The following is a 23,440-nucleotide window of genomic DNA, read 5'->3' as shown; positions in this document are numbered from 1 at the left end:
CTAATAATATACAGTCTATGATCCCAACAAAGCTGGAAGTTGACGTCAACCTCCCAAAAACCGGAACCTTTGTCAGCCCTTGGGTGTATTAAGAGAACGGTCACGCCCCAACATTTACATTACACTACACAACTGACCTGAGATCAGGTAGTTTTCTGAATCTAGCTAGGTCACGCAGATCTCTGCTATTCCATTACAAAATTCACTTCTGAAACTTTTTTATGCGAGAAATCAACCATATAAAGCTCAAATATGGGCCGCTTTACGAAAATGGATGGCTAATTGCAAATTTTCTCCGACTGTGTGTCGGAGTTTAGTGCCGGTGTTGGTGCTGCCTGGGTTGCTACATCGCCGCCCTGACCGCAGTGTCCAGCAAGCTTGTTACCCCGCAATCTTTTACCGCAGCACGGAGTTCCAGTTAATCTTATAATGGGTATGTGTGTTGAGTTATTTAAACAAACAATCGGGGAAATAAACGCCTCTTGTCCGCGAGTCTCATTGATAGAGCCGCGGTGAGATGGAGTCCATCAATGAGAGCTAGCTAGCTAGCCTCCTCCTAACTCTGACATTCACAAAAATACATTCAATTGAAATCCGAAATCGGACAAGTGTTAGCTAAGCTTTGTAAGACCTTGAGGAACCTGTAATATTCATGCCGTGACGAAATTCAAACTGTAAATATACTTTAGTTATGCGAAAGTGAGCAAGCTGCGATATATCCCCATTGTAATGAATGGGACATATAGCAAGCAGCTGCTCGTCCTACAAAGACGCCTTGCGTTCATACAAATGCCTTAAAATCAAATCGGACACAACGGTTAGCTTTATAAGACATTGGGGAATGATGTTATATGACGAAGATGTCTCCAACCAGGGGAGACCTAACATGAATCGTCTAATGTGAAGCCAGCCAGCATGGCTGTGAGGGTCCCAAGTTCCCAACCAGGAAGAATATGATTGGGGGTGTGAGAGGACGCTGGCGTCGTGTGTTCGCCGCTTCTCAGCCCTCTAAGAACTTGCTAAAAAAAAAAACTGCTATAATTATTTTGTGTATCTGTTCTACTGAAAACAGATATTGAGCCCCTTTTTGCCCAGTATCTTGGATACTAAAACATCTTGACTCGGATGTTTCTTACCTGGAGCTGCCTTTACTGCTGGAACGGCGAGCGATTTGAGTCGTTCATCGCCCTGAGAAATAGCTGGGGATCTTGTCAGCCGGACTGGTTTCAGTAAATCGAACATTGATGGAGCAAACCCTCGGACTAGGGGTGGTACGGTTCACAAAACCCACGGTTCGGTTCATATCACGGTTTTAGGGTCACGGTTTTCGGTTCAGTACGGTTTCTTATTTTTTCTTTAACACTCCAGAATATACTTCAGCATATAGCTAAAATTAGCATATTGAATGCATGTTGCACAAAACGTGCACACAGTGGCAGTTCTATATTGTTTTATTTCATCATAGGTAACGTGAAATCCAAAATGTTCCCACACACCAGACTATAAACGACGCTGGCGCATCCTCCAGCTCTGGGCAGCCTCTCTCCCACCTGACATTTCTGCAGGTGACGTGACGTGACCTGCAGCGGCACCCCACTCCACTTGAGGAGCGGTTGGCTCGGTGTCTCTCAAAATCTGATGAAAATCTTTTAAACTGACCTTTGTCGATCTGAAATGAAGACAGATTCAGCAACTGCATGGCCTATTTCTCGCTTAAAATGTTTTCAGAAACACGTTTCGTTGAACTATTTTAGTACAATATGAGATCGTATTCTGAACGAGCTGCCATGACAGTATGTTTTGAAATTTGGGACCAGCCAGACCCATGTGACGCAATCGTCCAATCATCTGCCATGGATTGCGTTTGTCACGCCCATCCCGCTCGTCATTGCCAGTAAGTGTTTTAACATAGGTGTATAAAGTGGGCACTACGGCAGTAAGAGGTTAGTGCACATTAACAGTGTACTGACGAACCGTTCGGTACACACATGCTCCGAACCGAGACTAGCGAACCGTGCGGTTCGGGTGTTTTTTCATGAACCGTACCACCCCTACCTCGGACAGTCAAAATTCAGTAGTTGGCTGAAGCTTTCCCGTCCATCGAGCTGCGATTGCCCGTGGCTAGGCTAATCGGCTGCTACTACCAGATACTGTCCTGAAACCAAACCTTTTACAGTCCACATGGGCTCCCCTCATTTCCGACGTATGCCACACTCTTCCCATGGGTTACTATGGGCACTGACAGTTATTCTGGTGTATATAGTCATCATTCAACCACGTTTGCCGGATCCATGGATAGCTGCTAACTGTAGCATCACAACGACTTCTACATCCACCATGCTCCGGTACCTGCCGAACCAACTCTTGGACCTTAACACTCGCCTTGCCCCATCAAACATCTCTGCTCTCAAGCAACTGGGCATTCTTCGCCGACCACGCTACGTCCACAGAGGGTCACGGCGGCGTCTTGTTTACTCCGAGAGCATCACCGAGAGCTCAATTCCAAGCCTGTGGACAGCTGCTAGCATCGGCGCACACCAACGACATCATCGGACGCGTCATCAGAGCGCCCATGGTTCAGGACTAAAAAACTACAAGCGACCACATCCAGGCCCCTGCTGGAGGAACCACGTACTGCGCACATTGGGAAACGCGGAGTGGACTTTACTGTGCTGCGCTCTCTGGTAAAGTGGACTCCATCTTCAACGATTAAAATAGAACTGTTAAACTGTCAATCACTTACCAATAAGGCATCCTTTATCTACAACTATATATTGGATCAGAAGCTAGATTTTATGTGCCTCACTGAGACCTGGCACAAACCAGAAGTGTATTCTGCACTTAATGAAGCATGCCCCCCTGCATACACATATCTGGAAAAAGCTAGGGGAAATGGACGTGGAGGGGGCTTGGCGGTTATTTATCGCTCTGATTTGCATCTGTCCTCCGTGACCTTGCCAAAGTTGTCATCATTTGAATGCTTGGCTTTTACGTGTGAAAAACCCATCCCACTTACAACCCTCCTCATATATCGGCCACCGAAACCACACCCACATTTTATTTCAGAATTAACAGAGCTACTCTTGCCACTGTGCACCATATCAAACAATGTGGAAATTCTTGGAGATTTTAATATCCATGTTGATTCTCCCAAGTCCATATACTACAGAACTATTACAACTCCTTGATACACTCAATCTCAGACAACTTGTGACAGTCCCCACCCATACAAATATATATATATAACAAATTTTCCTGTTAACAATGTTCATGTACATGATTTAGGCATATCCGATCACAATGCCATATCATTAAACTTTTCATTCCTGACCTCACTCAATAAGCCTAAACACAAAATCTGCTTTCGCAAAACAAAAGAAATCAACCCTCAACACCTGTCCTACGACCTACAAAACCTGGCCATATTCGACCATCACTCTGCTCCTGACGAGCTTGTCGACCACTATAATTATGGTCTGCAAGAGATACTTGACGCCCATGCGCCCCTCAAGACACGGACTGCAACATTTACACGCTCTGCTCCATGGTACACCGGTGCGCTGCGTAGACAGAAGGCGGCAGGGAGGGTCCTTGAGAGGCGCTTTGTTGCCTCTGGGCTGACTGTCCATAAATCTGCATATAGAGAGCACCAAAGATCATATTCCAAATCACTCACAATACTATTCCAACATCATTAACAATAATCCAGGAAATTCGAAACAGCTCTTTAAAACAATAAATTACCTTCTCAGTCCACCAGTCCCGAGGCAAATTAACAGTACCGACGACCAGTGCAATAAATTCCTTGATTCATTCACCACAAAAATATCTACCATCCGTTCTTATTTAATACCCGGCAATGTCATTCCGTCTATTTTCCAACCTCAGTACCAACATTCTCACATTTCATTCACCCCACACACAGACAGGTTGAGACTCTCATACACAGTATGAGACCCTCAACATGCTCATTGGATCCCTTTCCCACAGCCCTAATTAAATTAAATACGACTTTCTTAAGCCCTCTCATCACCACCATCATAAACTCTTCCCTGCAATCTGGTCATCTTCCAATCTCTCTTAAAACTGCACTCATTAACCCTCGGCTTAAGAAACCCTCTATTGATCCAGATATTTTATCAAATTACCGGCCCATCTCTAACCTTCCATTTCTCTCCAAAGTCATTGAAAAAGTCATTGTCACTCAAATCCACAACCACCTTCATTCACATAGTCTTTATGAAAAATTCCAGTCTGGTTTCCGATCCGCCCATAGTACAGAGACAGCCCTGGTCAGGGTCACAAACGATTTGCTTGTGGCTGCTGACCAGGGCTCTCCATCCCTCCTCCTGCTCTTGGACCTCTCAGCCGCCTTCGACACTGTTGATCACGCCATCTTCCTCCACCGTCTGCAACGCTTCATTGGAATCTCACAAACAGCACTTCAGTGGTTTCGGTCCTACCTGACTGATAGAGTTGAGTATGTTGCCCTGGGGGGAGCCAGGTCAAGGCCCCACACAGTTACATGTGGAGTGCCTCAGGGTTCGGTCCTTGGTCCCACCCTTTTTTCCATCTATATGCTCCCCCTGGGCAACATCATCAGCAGGCATGAAGTTGCTTTCCACTGCTATGCTGATGATACTCAGCTTTATGTCAGGATGGACCCCACATCCTCCGCATTATCACTCACCACTCTGAATGCTTGCCTGGAGGAGATAGGGGCATGGATGACTGACAACTTCCTTCAGTTAAACAGCTCCAAAGTGAAGGACTCCTCATTGGGACCCCACACCAACTCCGATCCTCCACTCTGACCGTTTACTCATTTGCTGGCCATGACATTCCTCTTACATCCCCTATAATAAACCTTGGGGTTCGATTTGACCCCCACCTATCATTTAACACTCACATCCAATTCATCTGTAAGACTGCATTCTTTCACCTCCGGAACATCTCAAAACTCCGCCCCTTCCTCTCTCTTTCTGATGCAGAGAAGCTGGTCCATGCCCTTGTCTCCTCCAGACTTGACTACTGCAATGCCCTCCTCATTGGGATCCCTGGCAAGAGCCTGCAGAGATTGCAGTACATCCAGAATTGCGCAGCCAGGGTCCTGATGAGGGTGCGCAAATTTGACCACATCACACCCATCCTCCATAAACTTCACTGGCTTCCTGTTAGGTTCAGGATTGAGTACAAGATCTGTCTCCTGACCTATCAGTGTATCTACGGCAGCGCACCCCTGTACCTTAAAGAACTTACCAATAGACATAACCCAACCCGACATCTCCGTTCCTCTGACACACACAAACACAAACTCCAGGTCCCCAAGTCCAAACTCCGCACTATGGGAGATAGGGCCTTCCAGGCGGCTGCGCCTCGACTGTGGAATGCCCTCCCAAACAACCTGAGGGAACCACAGTCTATAGAGGTTTTTAAAAATAAATTAAAGACCCACTTATTTTGTATTGCATTTTCTTAATATAATTATTGGTTTTTTTTGCTGTTTTTAACTGTTTTAAACATTTACTGTTTTTATCTGTGCACCTGTAGCACTTTGAGATGTGTCCTTCACGTGTAAAGTGCAATACAAATAAAATGTATTATTATTATTATTATTATTATTATTATTATATAAGTGGCGTGACGAAATTCAAACTGTAAATATAATTTAGTTATGGCAACAGTGTAGCTAGCTAGCTGCGGTATTTCCCCATTGTAATGAATGGGACATATAGCAAGCAGCTGCTCGTCCTACAAAGATGCCTCGCGTTCATAAAAATGCCTTAAAATCAAATCGGACACAACGGTTAGCTTTATAAGACATTGGGGAATGATGTTGTATAAGTGGCGTGACGAAATTTAAACTGTAAATATAATTTAGTTATGGCAAAAGTGTAGCTAGCTAGCTGCGGTATTTCCCCATTGTAATGAATGGGACATATAGCAAGCAGCTGGTCGTCTTACAAAGACGCCTCGCGTTCATAAAAATGCCTTAAAATCAAATCGGACACAACGGTTAGCTTTATAAGACATTGGGGAATGATGTTATATAAGTGGCGTGACGAAATTCAAACTGTAAATATAATTTAGTTATGGCGACAGTGTAGCTAGCTAGCTGCGGTATTTCCCCATTGTAATGAATGGGACATGTAGCAAGCAGCTGCTCGTCCGACAAAGATGCCTCGCGTTCATAAAAATGCCTTAAAATCAAATCGGACACAACAGTTAGCTTTATAAGACATTGGGGAATGATGTTATATAAGTGGCGTGACGAAATTCAAACTGTAAATATAATTTAGTTATGGCGACAGTGTAGCTAGCTAGCTGCGGTATTTCCCCATTGTAATGAATGGGACATATAGCAAGCAGCTGCTCGTCCTACAAAGACGCCTCGCGTCCGTAAAAATGCCTTAAAATCAAATCGGACACAACGGTTAGCTTTATAAGACATTGGGGAATGATGTTATATAAGTGGCGTGACGAAATTCAAACCGTAAATATATTAGAGTTATGCCGGCAGCTGGCCGCGGAGCCCCGTAGTGCAGTATCCACAAAGGTTGACTTTGCGCTGGGTATGGAGCCCAGCAGGCTGCCGCTTTCTCGTCAGACTGTGTGGAGCTCCTAAAGTCCGACACGTCTTACCAAATTTGCAATTAGCCATCAATTTTTGTAAAACGGCCCATATTTCAGCTTTATATAGTTGATTTCTCGCTTAAAAAAGTCTCAGAAGTGAATTTGGTAATGAAACATTGCAGTGTCTGGAATATGAGATTCTGTCGCTTCTCTAATGTATGTGTATTGGGGATTCGCTCAACCAATCAGCGCGCGTCTCTAATGTCTGCGTATGGCAAGTCGCTCAACCAATCAGCGCGCAGCTCATCTAAATATTCATGACCATACCATATTTGGAAGAAAAGCTCTTGTTACAAATAGGGCCAAAACACAGGGATGCATAAGGGCCAGTAAAATATCAACCAGGCCATTTTCAGCCCAACCAATGTTACATACCCCATTAGGAGACCATAAGGAACAGTGTGAAATACCCTATAAAATCATTCTATCACCCCTTTAAGTGCTTGATTTTGCACTGCCCCCAAATGGCCAAATCCCCGTTGAATTCGAAACCTGATTCACATAATACAGGTCCTCAGCAACCTATTGATGCCCAGCATGTCCATATCTACCCTGGAATTATGGAGAAATCCAGATTTTGACCATTCTATTGCTAAAGTGCCTTTGACCATTTTATTGCTAAAGTGACTTACTTTGCAGTGCCCCCAAAAGGCCAACAGTGGCTCCCCGTTGAATTCGAAACCTGATTCACATAATACAAGTCTTCAGCAACCTATTGATGCCCAGCCGTTCAATATCTACCCTGGAGAAAACCCAGCTCCAGACAAATCAAGATTTTGCCATTTGTATTGCTAAAGTGCCTGACTTTGCAGTGCCCCCAAATGGCCAAATATGGCTCCCCGTTGAATTCGAAACCTGATGCACATAATACACATCCTCAGCGATGCCCAGCATGTCCATAGCTACCCTGGAATTATGGAGAAAACAAGATTTTAATGATTCTATTGCTTAAGTGCCTGACTTTGCACTGCCCCCAAATGGCCAAAAATTGTGAACCTAATGATATAGACACCTTAATTAACTGTTATTAATAGTTAGTCAAGGCTTATTACTGCATTAACTAATGGTATAATAGACACCTTAGTTAACTGTGATTAACAGTTAGTTAAGGCATCAACTAATGGTAAATAATGCATCAATTAATACCTTAGTTAACATGAGCATTTTTAATACATGTTAATTAAACAATTTATTCAACTGTTAATAATGGTTAGTTAATGCTCATTAATGAATTAACTAATGCATGTACCCTTATTGTAAAGTGTTACCAATAAACTTAAGAACATGTAATGAAACTAGAGGATACTAAATAAAGGTGGAAAGTTGGAACTTTTATATATAATATCATTTTTATATTAGTACTATATGACTTTTTAGTTTTCTGCTGTAAAATTGTTATTTAAACATTTCAAATCCTGGATATCAAGTGTTGGCACACATTGAAAGCAGTCTCTCTGCTGTTATTGCTTATGAGCATAGGCATACATTCAGTGGTATCATGCTTCCATCTAGTGGACATTTTCTTTTGCACAAACCTTTTGCACGTGTGCCAAATCTAAACACATTAGTGGGGCATGGCTAGTCTGGCTATCACCAGTTTACCCAGTCTAGGGCATGGCCTCACTTTCAAATGGATTGTCATGTATTTTATGTTATATAAAGGCTGTGAAACCAATTTTCTCACCCACCTTCTTACTATGAGTATGTAGGTCCTGCATGATTATAACATTTAAACAAAGTTTGGTTTATTTTATTGGAGAGAGTTTCTGTATTTTATGTCTGAGCCCTGTTTTTAAGTGTAAACTCCTAATAAATTATTCCCTAAGGAACTCAGTTTTTTTTATTTTGCAAACCTTGACTCATTTGTTAACGAACATAATGTCATACAGACATAGCCAAGGCTTTAAAGCCACCACACAGGTGGTTTCAGTTACTCTTGCTAATTAGACCTCTGTTCAGTTTGAAGGTGGGCCATAGCTTAGATGAGATGTCTTTATCTACCAATAAAGTTGTCATTTGTCCAGCAGCAAAGCTAACAAGAGACTCCGGAATATGTCAATTAATCAGTCTATACACACTCACACAATCCTGGGAAGAGGTTTAATCAGCCAGATTAAATGATAACTCCTGTGTTGGTGTTCAGAGCCTTCAAAGCCACAATTTCAGAGGCTTTGATTTTTAATGGTTTGCTTACACTCACAATGTACAGTGAAGTGCATTCAAATATTTAGACACTTTCACATTATGTTATGTTGCAGCCTTGTGCTAAAATTTGTAAATGTAGCACCCCCTTCAATCTTCATACTCAATCTAAACAAAATAGCCCAGATCAGAAGAGGGTTCCAGTGATGGTTGTCCCCGCAAAATAACAAATTGTGAAACAAGTGAATGGGTCTGAATACTTTCAGAATTCGCTTAATATTAATAAACCACTTCCTGTTCCAGATGTGTTTCACTCAGTTTTAAGATATGTGTTATGCTTTATGGACCACCCCACATACCTGCCGAATAGTATAAGCAAATCACACAAAATGCGTTTCTTTTTTTTTTTTTTTTTCTTTTTTCATTTAGAACTCAAACTCTGTAATATACAGTTTGTCATTTCAGTGTTCTTTTAATGTTTGAGACAGTTCTCCTGGCTAAATAAGCTTTTCACTGCAAAAAACATTGGGTTATATAGAAAAGGCCATGTCACAAAGCTGAAATTGGAGCTGTTTTTCTTAAGTGGATACATACTTCTTACAGGACAGCAGTCTGAAACAATATGGAGTGGGCCTTTGGTGTGTTTAAATCAGTTTTTTTTTTGTAGCAGGATAAAATGTTGAATAGTAATTCAAACTTTCAGTTATAATGTTGGCAGATGTTGGGGCTTCCAGTTAATGGAATCGGCATTGTCCGATCATCCGGCACATGATGAAATAAACAAGCAAAATTTGTACAATCAGTTGTGCAATCAATGTATAAGCTTTCATATATATATATATATATATATATATATATATATATATATATATATATATATATATATATATATATATATATATATATTCACTCACTACAGGCCAAAAGTTTGGACACACCTTCTCATTCAATGTGTTTCCTTTATTTTCATGACTATTTACATTGTAGATTCTCACTGAAGGCATCAAAACTATGAATGAACACATATGGAATTATGTACTTAACAAAAAAGTGTGAAATAACTGAAAACATGTTTTATATTTTAGATTCCTCAAAGTAGCCACCCTTTGCTTTTTTGATAGCGCTGCAAACCCTTGGTGTTCTCTCAATGAGCTTCATGAGGTAGTCACCTGAAATGGTTTTCACTTCACAGGTGTGCTTTGTCAGGGTTAATTAGTGAATTCTTTTCCCTTAATGGAGTTGGGACCATCAGTTGTGTTGTGCAGAAGTCAGGTTGATACACAGCCGACAGCCCTATTGGACAACTGTTAGAATTCATATTATGGCAAGAACTAATCAGCTAAGGAAAGAGAAACGAGTGGCCATCATTACTTTAACAATTGAAGGTCAGTCAGTCCGGAAAATTGCGCAAACTTTGAATGTGTCCCCAAGTGCAGTCGCAAAAACCATCAAGCGCTACAACGAAACTGGCTCACATGAGGACCGCCCCAGGAAAGGAAGACCAAGAGTCACCTCTGCTGCTGAGGATAAGTTCATCCGAGTCACCAGCCTCAGAAATCGCAAGTTAACAGCAGCTCAGATTAGAGACCAGATGAATGCCACACAGAGTTCTAGCAGCAGACACATCTCTAGAACAACTGTTAAGAGGAGATAGGCGAATCAGGCCTTCATGGTCAAGTAGCTGCTAGGAAACCACTGCTAAGGAGAGGCAACAAGCAGAAGAGATTTGTTTGGGCCAAGAAACACAAGGAATGGACATTAGACCAGTGGAAATCTGTGCTTTGGTCTGATGAGTCCAAGTTTGAGATCTTTGGTTCCGACCGCTGTGTCTTTGTGCGACGCAGAAAAGGTGAACGGATGGATTCTACATGCCTGGTTCCCACCGTGAAGCATGGAGGAGGAGGTGTGATGGTGTGGGGGTGCTTTGCTGGTGACACTGTTGGGGATTTATTCAAAATTGAAGGCACACCAACAAGTGCTAAGCATCTCTGGGAACTCCTTCAAGACCGTTGGAAAACCATTTCAGGTGACTACCTCTTGAAGCTCATCAAGAGAATGAGTGTGAGAAGCAGTAATCAGAGCAAAGGGTGGCTACTTTGAAGAAACTAGAATATAAGACATGTTTTCAGTTATTTCACACTTTTTTGTTAAGTACATAATTCCATATGTGTGCATTCATAGTTTTGATGCCGTCAGTGTGAATCTACAATGTAAATAGTCATGAAAATAAAGGAAACACATTGAATGAGAAGGTGTGTCCAAACTTTTGGCCTGTACTGTATATATAATAAAGAATGTTCCAAAGTAGAATTTGGACAAGTAGTAGTTTGTAGGGCTCATTATTTTTGTTTTTATTCACACACAAAAGGGAAATACTGGTTTTGTAATTATTTATTTTCACATTGGCTGTATTTTTCAGCAGAAGACTTCTCTTGCAGCAAGAAACAATGTTTCATTGTGGGGATGCAAAATGCGTGAAAATAATTTCAACTAGACTGAAATAATAATAATAATCTGATAACATTTTAAAAAGAAAACCGAAAATGATGAGCCTTATTGGTTTGGTATACTAGTTTAAAAAAATTGGATGAATGAAGAAAGTGTGAAGACAGTTCATGCCAGAGCATTAAACATTCAATGTTACATTTCAAAATCAGACAATCGTGTAAAATAAATGCCACTACTTGAGCCTACTGAAATTGCTACTGAAAATGTTTCAATGTAAAAACTATAATTTTTCAAATTCTGATAATCTCTACAGACATATAGCATTCTCTGACAATGTGATATACAAAATACAAATACTCCACTCTGTGGAAAGGCCCACAGAGACACAAGAATACAATCATGTCATGATGAACTCTTTCTCAAGACTCATCTATAGAGTTTTGGGATTATTGATATTTGCCTCTGGAACAAAATTACAAAATGACTATACAACTTCAAAATAGGAAAGTAGTTATTTTTAAAAAGATAAGTTGGTAAACGGATTTCCATTTCTCATTGACATACACTCTGAATGCTGTTTTTGCTTACAGACATAGAGGGTTGAACAACTTGGAATACAGGTGGCAGAGTATGTTTCCATTTTGACAGAAATAACATTACGGACTCACATTCATTATTTCAGACAGATACTGAAACAGCAGCTCATCACAAAACTCTTCTCTCACTGATCACTCAGTCTGTTAAGTCCTGTATGGTGGACTTTTGAGTCATTTAATAGTGGCAAACACCAGCAAAGGTATCCAATAAAGCATTTTAAAAACATGGGAATGCTGTGCTGCAACGAAAGACACCCTGACAACTGGATATTTGGATATGTTTGATTTAATTTAGTTTGTGGTTATTGGGGCTAATTGGAGGTAGAATATAGCCCAATAGACATCAAGGAAAAGCCCAAGGCACTCATCTTAAGAAATGTTTTTTAAAATGCCTTTAATTCATCTGGCATCATCAGTTTAAAACCAACTTCTTCAGGAAGTTAGAGGCACAGGAATGGGATGAAACTATTTAAAACATCAGGTGCACCTGATGATGTGCTCACACCTGCTGTTTTAAATAGTTTCATCCCATTCCTGTGCCTTTTAACCTCCTAACATTAACTATTTTTTTCTTAAGACGAGTGCCTTGGGCTTTTCCTTGATGTCTATTGGATTTATTCTTGCCCCCTACCAAAGAGCACCATCTTTTGTTCACTCTGGGTGTTTTCACATATAGTCCTCTTTAAACGAACCAAACTCAGGGCCTAATTTACTAACACTAGCGCAAGTTTGCGCTGCGTCTGTTTATGCGAGTTCGGTAATAGCGCACGCTATGCTTCCACATTTTGCGTAGTATTTATCAACCCTGACACCCATCAGACAATCAGCGTCTTTCTCCGCCCACTATACCGTAAATTGCGCTGTAGCAAAGCGGTACTGGTGCTATGATATGGCTGAGTGCAGACTGCGATATTCCCACTGCTGATGCTATGACTGTTTGAAATGATCCTGATGCCAATATATTTGTAATGTAGCGAGGAGTTTAACAACTGCTGGAATGGGATGTGAACGCTGAGTGGGAGATTCAATTTCATCTTTGATTTCTTCCAGTAACTCTAATATTGCATGGCTGCTTGATCTGTAACGCTAAATGATGTTGTGTTCACTGACAAAGTGTGATTCTTGTGTTAAAAATATTTTCAGCCTCGCCTATGTCTTCGTCTTGCTCAAAGTACTGTTGCCATTTCACCAGCGGCATAAAGGTCTACGAGGAAACTCGATTGCGGCTGGTTTACGCCTGCTTTTAAGAGGCGGAGAATTTCCCCCGCAGAATAGAGGCGCGCTCTTACAGACAGTCTTTGTAAATACCACGGAATATATAATTAGGTGCACTTTGCGCTTATCCTCCCACCTTTTTGGGTGGAACTCCCACTTTCCCCACGACCCTCCCACGAACGCATATTGAAAGCGCAACTTGTCTCTTCTCGCTCATGTGGCAGACAAGCTGCGATTTTACCCAAGTGCGCCCTGTTTGTAAATAGCCCGCATCGGTTACGTCCGTCTTTGCGACCAATTAGCGCCTGGAAACGCTAACGGCTTGATAAATCTAGCCCCCAGTCCTCTTAAAGTGAACCAAAAAGTGAACCAACAGAAAAGGGACTCAGTTCTTTTTGGGTTCACATTGTCAATTTACTTGAAAAAGGGCTCAGTTCTCTTTCTGGTCCACTTCAGCTCTGATGGGGCCTCAGGGCTAAAATACATTGGCAAAAAAGCAAAAGGGCAAAGCAAACCTGAAGTGTGTTGTGTTCACAATGCACAGATGATGAGAACTGCACTCCTTTGGATTGTTCACATATGCGCAAAAAATGCTGCCTAATAAGTCTGAGTTCTTTTGAAGGGCTGAAACGGATCAAATGTGAAAATGCACTAATTCCAAGAAGCTCTGCTTAGAATATAGCCCCTTTAATGTTACTACTGTCCCTTAATGGGTCGGGCCGACAGCCATGTTAAAAAACAAATCATGACACTATAAGGTGATTTGGATTGAAGATGGTATGAAACCATTATTTGTCAGATAAAAAAAATAAAAAATAAAAATTAAAAACAGTGTTTCTCAAATCTGCCAGCAACTCCAAAGCCTAATAAGGATGTGTCTAAGCCTAATGTGTTATTTTCAATATTACAGTAAATCAACTCATGTGCAAACTTTAACATTATTATTTAAATTGTTTTTTTCTGTGTTGTCGGATTTCAGCAAATTTTGCTCCACGAACGATCAGCAAGACATCTGAAGGAAATACGGAGGAACAATGTTTAACGGTTCCTGACAACTGAAGATCGATGACTTAAAGCTATAGTGAGCAACTATTTTGCATGAATAAACATCTGTTACATTCAAGCCATGTCCAAATGAGTTCATACAAAGCTAATTGAATGGCTATGTTAACTAAATGGTGTAGTCCAGCAACTTTTGCGCATAGGGGATATTTGGTCCTTGTTCTGAAAACATTTGAGAAACACTGATTAAAAGAAATAAATTAAATTTGTATTATTTTCTTTATCTGCCATTCGACTCAACACAACCAGTGATTACTAAAAAGGACGTTTAATTGTTCTTGTATTAATTATCACTGCGTTTCCTCACTGTCCTGTTCGCACTGCATTCCAAATCACTGTGGCAAATAAGTTAAGCTAAACGGCTAATTATTGACTTGATGTTTGAGGCTACTGTAAGTGACGACAGCATAAAGTTTGGTTTTAAACGTGGGCCAAGATGACGATACTTATGACAAATTCTGACTAGACTGAGCCCAGGTCCGTTTGGTCTTCGGTATACTGTCCATCAATCAAAGTAATAGTTCTGCACGAAGATGGCATGCATGCCTCTGTAGACGGGAGAGAAGTTATAGATGAGAGCTCGCTCTTCCTCCACAGCACTGGAGAAATGGTGCTGGTTCTTCATGGCTTAAGGAAGGAAGGCAGAAGGGAGAGAAAGGAGAGAGTGTAAATAAAGAAAAGACAGAGTGTGTGTGTGTGTGTGTGTGTGTGTGTGTGTGTGTGTGTGTGTGTGTGTGTGTGTGTGTGTTAGAGGATGGATACCCGAACCAATTTAGAAATGATGTTTGGGTTCGGGTCGGGCTCGGTCACAACAGCGCGATAAGGCATAGAACATTTTAAATTTAAAACAGCTTATTATGTAGGTGCGCGCCTGTGTTAACATGCGCTTGTTGACATTTCCGAATGCCTTCGTACAGTTGCTTAATAAAAGCGGGCTTTCGACACACAATGTGTCATTAGTATGAGAAAAAAATGAGATTTTAACTGTGTCGGGCTCGGACATAAATATCTTAATGCCTGTCGGGCTCGGGCTGGGTTCGGTTACTGTTCTGTCGGACACGGGCCAGGCTCGGACAGAAAAACGCGGCCCGATCCGCACTGTAGTGTGTGTGTGTGTGTGTGTGTCAATTAAATTTAGTTGCACTGGCACAGATAAAGAAATTGCCTGATTTAATATCTCAAAATATTGACTTAGAATCTCAGAATATAGACTAAGAATCTGAAATTATCCTTAAACTGCTCAGACAAAAAATGGAAAATGAGACATGAGAACCCAGCAAACTCCATCTGCTGATGAAGATCACGTGATAAAATTGAAAACTCCAGGAGAGCTACTGAATTGATTGTTTTCAGGATCCTTAATAATTAGGACTGGATATCGTCAATGATTAACCGAATCGATCCATTCCGATTCACAAGGTCCCGACTCGATTCCATTTCCGATTTTATATCAGTTAGGTTAGGGAAATTTCAGTTACACTAACGATTTAGCTTGAGTATAAAAGAGATTCTCAGAGAACTTCTGCTGTAAATTGTACAAGCAAGAAGAAACCTTCAAATATCTTTTTTTATAATGCCCCAGGTTAATGCTTACATTAAGAATTGACACTAAAAGGGAGTCAATTCACCACATCCATGGTGAAAATGCATATATTAAAAGATCAATTACTTGATTTTATAAATCAATATCAGATTACTTAAACGTGGAATTATTATGGATTATTGTAACCCAGCCCTAATTATAATATGTAACAAATTTGGTGAAGATTGTAAACAGAGTAGAAAATCTGTATAAGCACAAATCATGAAATGATGGGTTTATCTTGAATAGGGTTGGGTACCGAAACCCAGTGCTTATACGTCCCCGGTGCCTTAAAGGTCCAATATGTAATATATGTGCTGTAATAAATCCAAAAATGACACCAATGCCTCATCAGATATTAAGGAAACATGTTAAGTTGAAATACTATCTTTTCTGACAACAATGCTAATGTCAGTATTTTTTCTTTTTGAAATTTACATTCAGTGACGGAACTTCTGTTTATGTTTTGGCCTGTGTGTTGTTATCAACTGCCCAGTTTGACAGCCAGGCCGGGTTTCCAGATATACCTGTAAAAACGTAAACCCAGCACGCTACAGCTGTAACGTTAGTACAGCCATGAAAGCAGCACACAAACGAACAGGATCAGCGGAGATAGATTCTACTCGACCTAAAAAAAAACGTCATGCTAATTTATCACAGCCACTAGGGACGGGCATTTTATGTCATTTCAACATTTGTGTACTCACACTGAATTATATAGCTTGAGTACCCGAGTTGGTTACTCGCAAAAACAATTGAGACACAGCCAGTAAAGTGATCTCGACTGGTCCTGGCTAGTCCTGGTTAACGCCGCCATGCTAACCCTACTAACTGCTAACGTTACCGGGAGGACCAGGCAAGCAGCCCATGGCTGTTTACAAAGTGTAGTTCAGCGGCCGGAGCCAACAATCTTGAGTTATTTTAAGCCACGAGAGGGGGGCTGTAAATCGGAAAGAGAGGACTGTGAGTTTGCAGTGTGTTTAGCGATTGTTGCCATAATTCTAAGCCAATTAAGTGTGTTCAGTCGGCAAGGTAGTGGTATTTTTAGCGGTTCCTACTGTAATTCTAAGCCGAGGAAGTGTGCCTGTCTGGCATGTGGAGAGGACGGCAAGGTTGTGGGGTTTTTGGCGGTTCCTACTGTAATTCTAAGCCGAAAAAGTGTGTCTGTCAGTTGGGTACAGAGCTCCGCGTGACCACGGGCTTTTATGACTGTCAATATAGCCAGCATCTAACGTTAGCTACTCCGCTGTGCTGTGAAGTAATGTCTGACTATGTGAGACAATCGTCTAGCAACATTGTTGTGGATGCTGCAGTCTCAGCCTGGCAACCTCTGTGAACTTCCAGTCTGGGGAGGAGGGGGCAGGGGAGAAGACACTCTCCAGTATTTTGAATTTGTACTGCAATAACTTTTTTAAACACTAGCTGTCAGTATTACATATTGGACTTTTAACAACTGGTATCTACTGGACCAAATAGTAATGAGGATTTCGGTGCCTCATTTCGTTGCTACTGAAATACCAGCGCTGCCCTCTGATGCTCCGAAACGGACGTTAGAGGCAACACAAGCATCGCTGCATGTGACGATAGTTAACATAATACACTTGGCAGATAATGTTAGCATACCGTTAGCTAGCAGCCGGATTAAACAGGGTTAAAATGCTGACAGCTAACGTTAAATGGTGTGACTGTATTTCACTGTAGAGGATTCCAACACCGAGACGTAACAGTCTGCAGCTGCCGTTGTCGGAAAAACAACACAGATGGTGCGTCACTTGAAACTCGCCTCGCCAGCCTTGTGCTGCATTCAAAGTTATTGTAAAATACCCTTTTTCCATCTAGTGGTTGTTTTTGTCGTTTACCAGCAATTTACTGGTGAAATAAGTTATTGTTATTAGTTATTGTTATTACATTTTTAATAAATCATTTAATTTTGACCATATGGCCTTAGTAGTAAACAAGCCGTTCTTAAATGACGCCGACTGTCGTTTTGTGCTCCTTTTTTTAAATATATACATAATTTTTTTAATCTTTTATAAAAGTATCGGTTCAGGCACCGTTTAGGCACCGGCACGGTTTTAAAAGTATTGTTTTAGCACCGGTATCAGAAAAAACCCAAATGATACCCAACCCTAATCTAGTTATAATTGTAAATATTTATTATTTTGCATCAGGAGTTATGAGTCAAACTAATCAGATCTTTCTTGGCTCACAGCCTAACTTTCCATCGTATTTCAGTTAAATCAGTGACCCATAGCCTTAGATATTCTGCTCGGAAACTATGAAAAGTGCAAAAAATAACAGAAAGGAAATGGACGAACAAAAAGTGCTGATAACAACCTGACAGGGATAATAGAAGCATGCAGAGGTGCCTCTGGTTACCTTCAGAGACAAAGAAGCTGGCAGTGTAGAAGCAGGCTCTTACAGCAGTGGTGGAGTGAATCATGCCTGGCTTATCTATCCACTCAAAGGGGCTCTTCTCTGGATGCCACTGCACTGCATACAATGGGTAGCGGTAGGCTAGGAAGAAAACCAGAAACATTGTCAGCAGACCAAAAAAGGAAAGAAAACTTGCTCATTTACTGAGAAAGTCATTCTAATCAACGTCTTTTAGAAAGGTTCTCATTTAATAGGCCCAAATAGGACCATCATGGTCATTAAAATCAACATTACCCTATTGCATAATCTCTGCGATTCCCAACAATGTCTGAATCTGAATAATTAGCTGTACAGTGAACAACACAAACGATACAACAAACTGCAAAGTAGCCAGGGAGGAATGGTACCTTCCATTGTGGAGATGAATTCTTTCTTCCCATCATTGTTAGTGGACAGGACCTTGTAAAACCTCTTGAGCTTGGCATTCCGGCTGTAGTTCTGTTGGTTCAAAGGCAGAGATTTCAGATTGACTTGACTGATGTTAAAATAGTTGTTCGTAGCCCTAAAACTACTTTGCTTCTTCTGCGTGGAACAACCATAAAGACATTTGGTCAAACTAACTGGTGTATGGAGAATTGATGCCAGGGGTTTTCCTGGCTCAGAATGGGCCTTTGTGGGAGGACACAAATTAGGTGGGGGATATGGGGAAATTTTGACCGTCAAAGACTGTCCTGCATTCTGGTACATTTTTAGACACCAATTTATGGTGAAAACATCTTTATTCATGTCAAGTAAAACAATTAAAAAATATAAAATATAATGGAATATATTGCAGAAAGGTGGCGTTCACATCCGGGGCCTGGGCCCGAATCCGACTACACTTGCCCCCAAAGTCCAGTTTGATTAATTAATATGAACAGGGCTTGAGGTAACTGTTTCCCAAGGAGCATGTTTTGCTCCTAAATTGAAAAATGTAGGATTTGGGTGCTAGTGATTTTTCTTTTGGGGCTGGCTAAAACCTCTTTGGGGGGGTGCGCCAATAATTCCTCTATGCAGGAAAAACCTGCAAGGGGTGAGTTGAAACATGCCTTCTGCAAGGACGCTCATCAGGATTCCTACATGAGAAAATACACTAATGACATGTTTCTACTGTATGGCGTGTGGTATGGCTCTGCTTGACTAAAATGTTGCGACGCCTGCGAGCTAGTTCAGGCAGTCACACACGTGACATGCTTCACTCTCCATATCATTTACCAAAACACACCCCATCAATTTGCCGGTCTATTTAAGCTGCAAAATTTCCCCATCTCTGCTTGTCAGTGCTGCTGCTGCCCCCCTGCACCCGTATTTCTGCCTGTTCCTTAAGCCACGCCACCACCCCCAACCCCCCCAGCATCCACCTGCAGGCTCCGGCCAGGGGGGAAGCTACTTTCTCGTCACTCCCTAATATCTCATGTAAACCCAATCTGCGCGGTGTGATGAGGTCGGAGTCTGGCTGCCAAACACAATATTCTGCTGTAATAATAAACATTTCAAACGTGAGCTGTCTGACTGAACTCAGTTTTTTGGCAGCCTTCACGTTTCAGTTTGACGATCTGACAAACCCTGTGTTTGAAGCATACTGATCTGGTCAAACATACTAATGTAAGGTGATTTGATGCTAAGGGTTGAGTAGAAACATTTTAAGGGTCATTCTAATAACAGGTTGCCATTGAGTGTCTTGCACAAGTACACTCATCAGGAGTAGTCTCGTATTGCCAGACCTTCCTTTTACATTAGTCCTCACTTTAAGTGTTGTAATGTAACGGAGTACAAATACTTCGTTACTGTACTTAAGTAGAAATTTCACGTATCTGTACTTTACTTCGCTATTTAAATTTATGTCAACTTTCACTTTTACTCCACTGCATTTCCTAGATAAAATGTATACTTTTACTCCGTTATATTTCCACTAAGCATCTTCGTTACTCGTTACTAAAAAATAAAATTAGAAGAAATGTGTGCGACTGCAATAAGGGAGGTTTGGCGAATCACTGCTCCTAGATTGCATTACGTGCGCTCCGCACGCCGCGCACTCTATTTCAGCGCTTGTTTGTTGCTAAAGGAGGAGGAGGACGCACAACTGAAACCACCATGGAAGCATGAGCACCTACTGGAGGACCTCCCGTTATCGTAGACGACCAGGCTCGACATAAGCAATGGCCCGATGGCCCGGGGCCAGTAAAAACGTATGTCGGGCTGGTTGCAGCCACAGTCACTGGTGTGTGCGTTACTTCACGCAGCACATGTACTGACTGGAAACGTTACCGAGGATTATTTACCGCCGATGGCGCAGATGAACTAACGCTACACTCGTTACTGTAAGTAGGTAGCCTACAATAAAACCTCCATGATTAAAGAGTCAATACTTATCAATAACCCACCTACCTGTTCTACAGGTAGAAACATGTAGAAACCGATATTTCAGTCTGCGCTGTCCACTGTCGTCCACCGCGGTGTGCAAACCCAGCTCTACTCTGCAAATAGCGACTTTACAAACGTGCTAAAATGAAAGATGTCAGTTTGTAGTCTAACTGTTTGTCTTAATTTGCAACCAATCTTGAACTTTGGACAAACTCTTGTAAACGTAGCTGATTTCTAAACGAGCCATCCTCTCCGCTGGAGCGGTAAACCTATGGATGTATTTTAAGACCAAAACAAATACATGTGGCTACTTAATATGCACGTGAATGACGCGTTCTTCAATCTTGATGATGTTGCCAGTGGTATTATTTAGCAACAGAATTGTCTTATTTCAAATTAGGCATACAGGACTAATCTGAGATCATTTTCTAGTTAAGTAGCCTATCTAGTTATCATTATGGATTTTCCATGTTTTTAGGGGTTTGCTTACTAATGTAAAAAATATAGCATTAATTTAGTAAGAAAGTGAAAATATCAAACAAGATGATGCGAATTAGGTATAATTTTATTTTCTTTATTTGAAAGTCTGGCCCCTGGAGTGTCTGCTTAAAAAAATTCTGGCCCTTGGAAAAATGTAGTTGATGACCCCTGGTCTAGCTTTGCTGCTAATGGCACAACATCCAGTGGCAGTGGCTAGCTGGGTTGGAACCATTTTCTAAAGCATAGGTGCCGCGTATATTTTCCTGCTTTTTTGTCCTTTTCCAATCACACCTATGATATTTCTTTCAGGGCCAGTAAAAATGTAGAAGGGGCCAGCAAAACTCTGATCTACTGGCCCCGGGGGCCAGTGGGGATTTTTTTTTATGTTGAGCCCTGCGACCACCCCGACGATAGTGGTGAACTCGGTGAACAGGGTAGTGATGAAGATAACGTCATACACCCGTGTTGCAAGAAATGTTTCTGTACATTGATGTCAGCTCTAAAAATATGCTGTTTGTTCTTTGAACTTAAGAGAATTGTGCCCATAAAGTCCTAGAAAAGAATGTGATTTTGATTTGATGAGTGAGATTAAGAAGATATGGGAACCCTGAATATGCTTTATGCTTTACTATAAGAAAGCCTCAATAAAAGTTCTAATCGCTTGCTTTTAAAAATAAATTTTTTTTTTTACTTTTACTTCAAATACTAAAGTACATTAAATATCAGAAAATTACTTTTGATACTTAAGTACAGTATATATCAGATACTTTAAGACTTTTACTTAAGTAATATTCTAAAAGGTAACTTTCACTTCTACCAAAGTCTTTTTCTAGTACGATACTTGTACTTTTACTCAAGTATTGCTTTCTAGTACTTTATACAACACTGCTCACTTTAGCAGTTTCAAAGATAGAGAACGGTCTTGAATTATAATTAGCTTCTCTTAATTAATAACTACACCAAGAGATTCCGGCCATGCCAGGTGTTCATGCGCTAAATGATGGCTCTGCAGCTACAACAGTAGCTTAGGGTTTTGTTAATATGGGATAGAGAATGGTTGCTCATTTACTGTTGTTCTGGTTGTTCTGTTTGACAGAACAACCAGTCCTGTCGAACAGAACAACCAGAAAAAAAAGATATGAATAACTACAGCGACAGATTCTGGCCATGCCAGGTGTTTATGCTTTTCAGGAGAGGGCAGAAAAGAGAAAGAGACGGGAGCAAAATAAATACCTGCATAGACAGACTCCATCTGTGGAAGTTGGAAGTGACGTTTTCCTCGGCCAGAGACTGCAGAAGATCCTTGGGGAAACTTCGGAAGAGACGGCTGGACTGGGCCGCTAGAGGACAGATACAGGTGATGATTAAGCAGTTCACACAACACAGGAGGAAGGAAGTTACATTAGTAAAGGTTAATGGTTTAATACAGCATTATTATTAAAATCAGTCCGTAGTAAGTAAGACCAGTGGTAAGGGAGGGCCAGTACATTTGGTTAAATGATTACTTAAAACACTTCTTAAAAGTAATATATATTAGTATAATATATTATCATGTGTACTTTCTTTCTACGACTGTAGCTGGCCTAACATCTTAGCTGAACTCAAAATGACATTTTTTCCTTGTCCCTCAAAGAATTGATTTCAAAATACTTCTGTTGGTTTAAGCATTAAACGGTCTAGGGCCAAAATACATTTCTGATCTACTGCTACATTATGAACCATCCAGAATTCTCAGGTCGTCTGGGACAGGTCTGCTTTTCACAAGTCAAATAAATAATCACTTCACTGCTTTCATGTTTGGTGTTCAATTCATAGCATTTTAATTTTTTTTTTTTTAAAGAACGTTGAAAAAGGTGACAAAAACGTCAAAGAAATTGACCAAAACATCGGCTAAAGCAACAATTTTTTTTTATTTTTTTTTTATTTTACATTTATTTTACCCAGAGAAACAAAACGTTGCATGGTCGACAGGAAGACAACACAAGGGTTAAGAACCATGCGTGATGCTGCTGTGGGTTGAATACAAATGACAATTTGTAGAGGTGGAAGTAAATGTAGACGTTTTTTCGTATCCTGCTAGGAGGACTCTACTACTGTACATTTTAATCTATAAAGACTATAAGCTGAGACAATGCATCTGAGAAGAGAGGCAGGCACAACTGAAAACAGGAGAAAATAGTTGTTCATCTTTATGACGAGAGGTTGCTGAAGAAGAAGAGAGAAGAAAAGAGCAAACAAGACAAGCAGAACAAGAGCAGAGGACAGGGACAGAGACGAATAGCTACCTGGTGTGAGAGTGAGAGGTAGAGCCACAGCCTTGGTATCAGTGAGGGTTAGCAGGTTTTTGTTGGCTGTGAGGACGGACAGCTGCTGGAAGCCCTGACATGTTCCCCAGATGGGGAAGTAGTCCCCAGCATCATTGGCCTGCAGAGGACAAGACAGTGAGGAATGAGAAGCTGACACTGACGAAGGTGTAAAGTCATTTGTCCAAGGAATTCTACAC

At 41.1% G+C, this 23,440-nt stretch overlaps 1 protein-coding gene across 1 annotated transcript in view; it reads right to left on the bottom strand.

Annotated features, from left to right (window-relative positions):
• Window positions 1-13,251: 13,251 nt before the first annotated feature.
• Window positions 13,252-23,440, bottom strand: part of zgc:171566 — a 39,513-nt gene continuing 29,324 nt past the window's right edge. Inside the window, exons 5-9 of the mRNA XM_039797122.1 lie at window positions 23,223-23,361; window positions 22,171-22,277; window positions 18,462-18,552; window positions 18,058-18,195; window positions 13,252-14,723 (exon numbers count right to left, since the gene is read on the bottom strand). Coding sequence (XP_039653056.1) covers window positions 14,602-14,723; window positions 18,058-18,195; window positions 18,462-18,552; window positions 22,171-22,277; window positions 23,223-23,361 — 597 coding nt within the window. The 3' untranslated portion in view covers window positions 13,252-14,601. The remainder of the gene's footprint in view (window positions 14,724-18,057; window positions 18,196-18,461; window positions 18,553-22,170; window positions 22,278-23,222; window positions 23,362-23,440) is intronic.

The sequence above is a fragment of the Perca fluviatilis genome, chromosome 4 (genome assembly GCF_010015445.1).
Source record: "Perca fluviatilis chromosome 4, GENO_Pfluv_1.0, whole genome shotgun sequence".
Classification (NCBI taxonomy): domain Eukaryota; kingdom Metazoa; phylum Chordata; class Actinopteri; order Perciformes; family Percidae; genus Perca; species Perca fluviatilis.
This window is presented reverse-complemented; position numbering and strand designations above follow the sequence as displayed.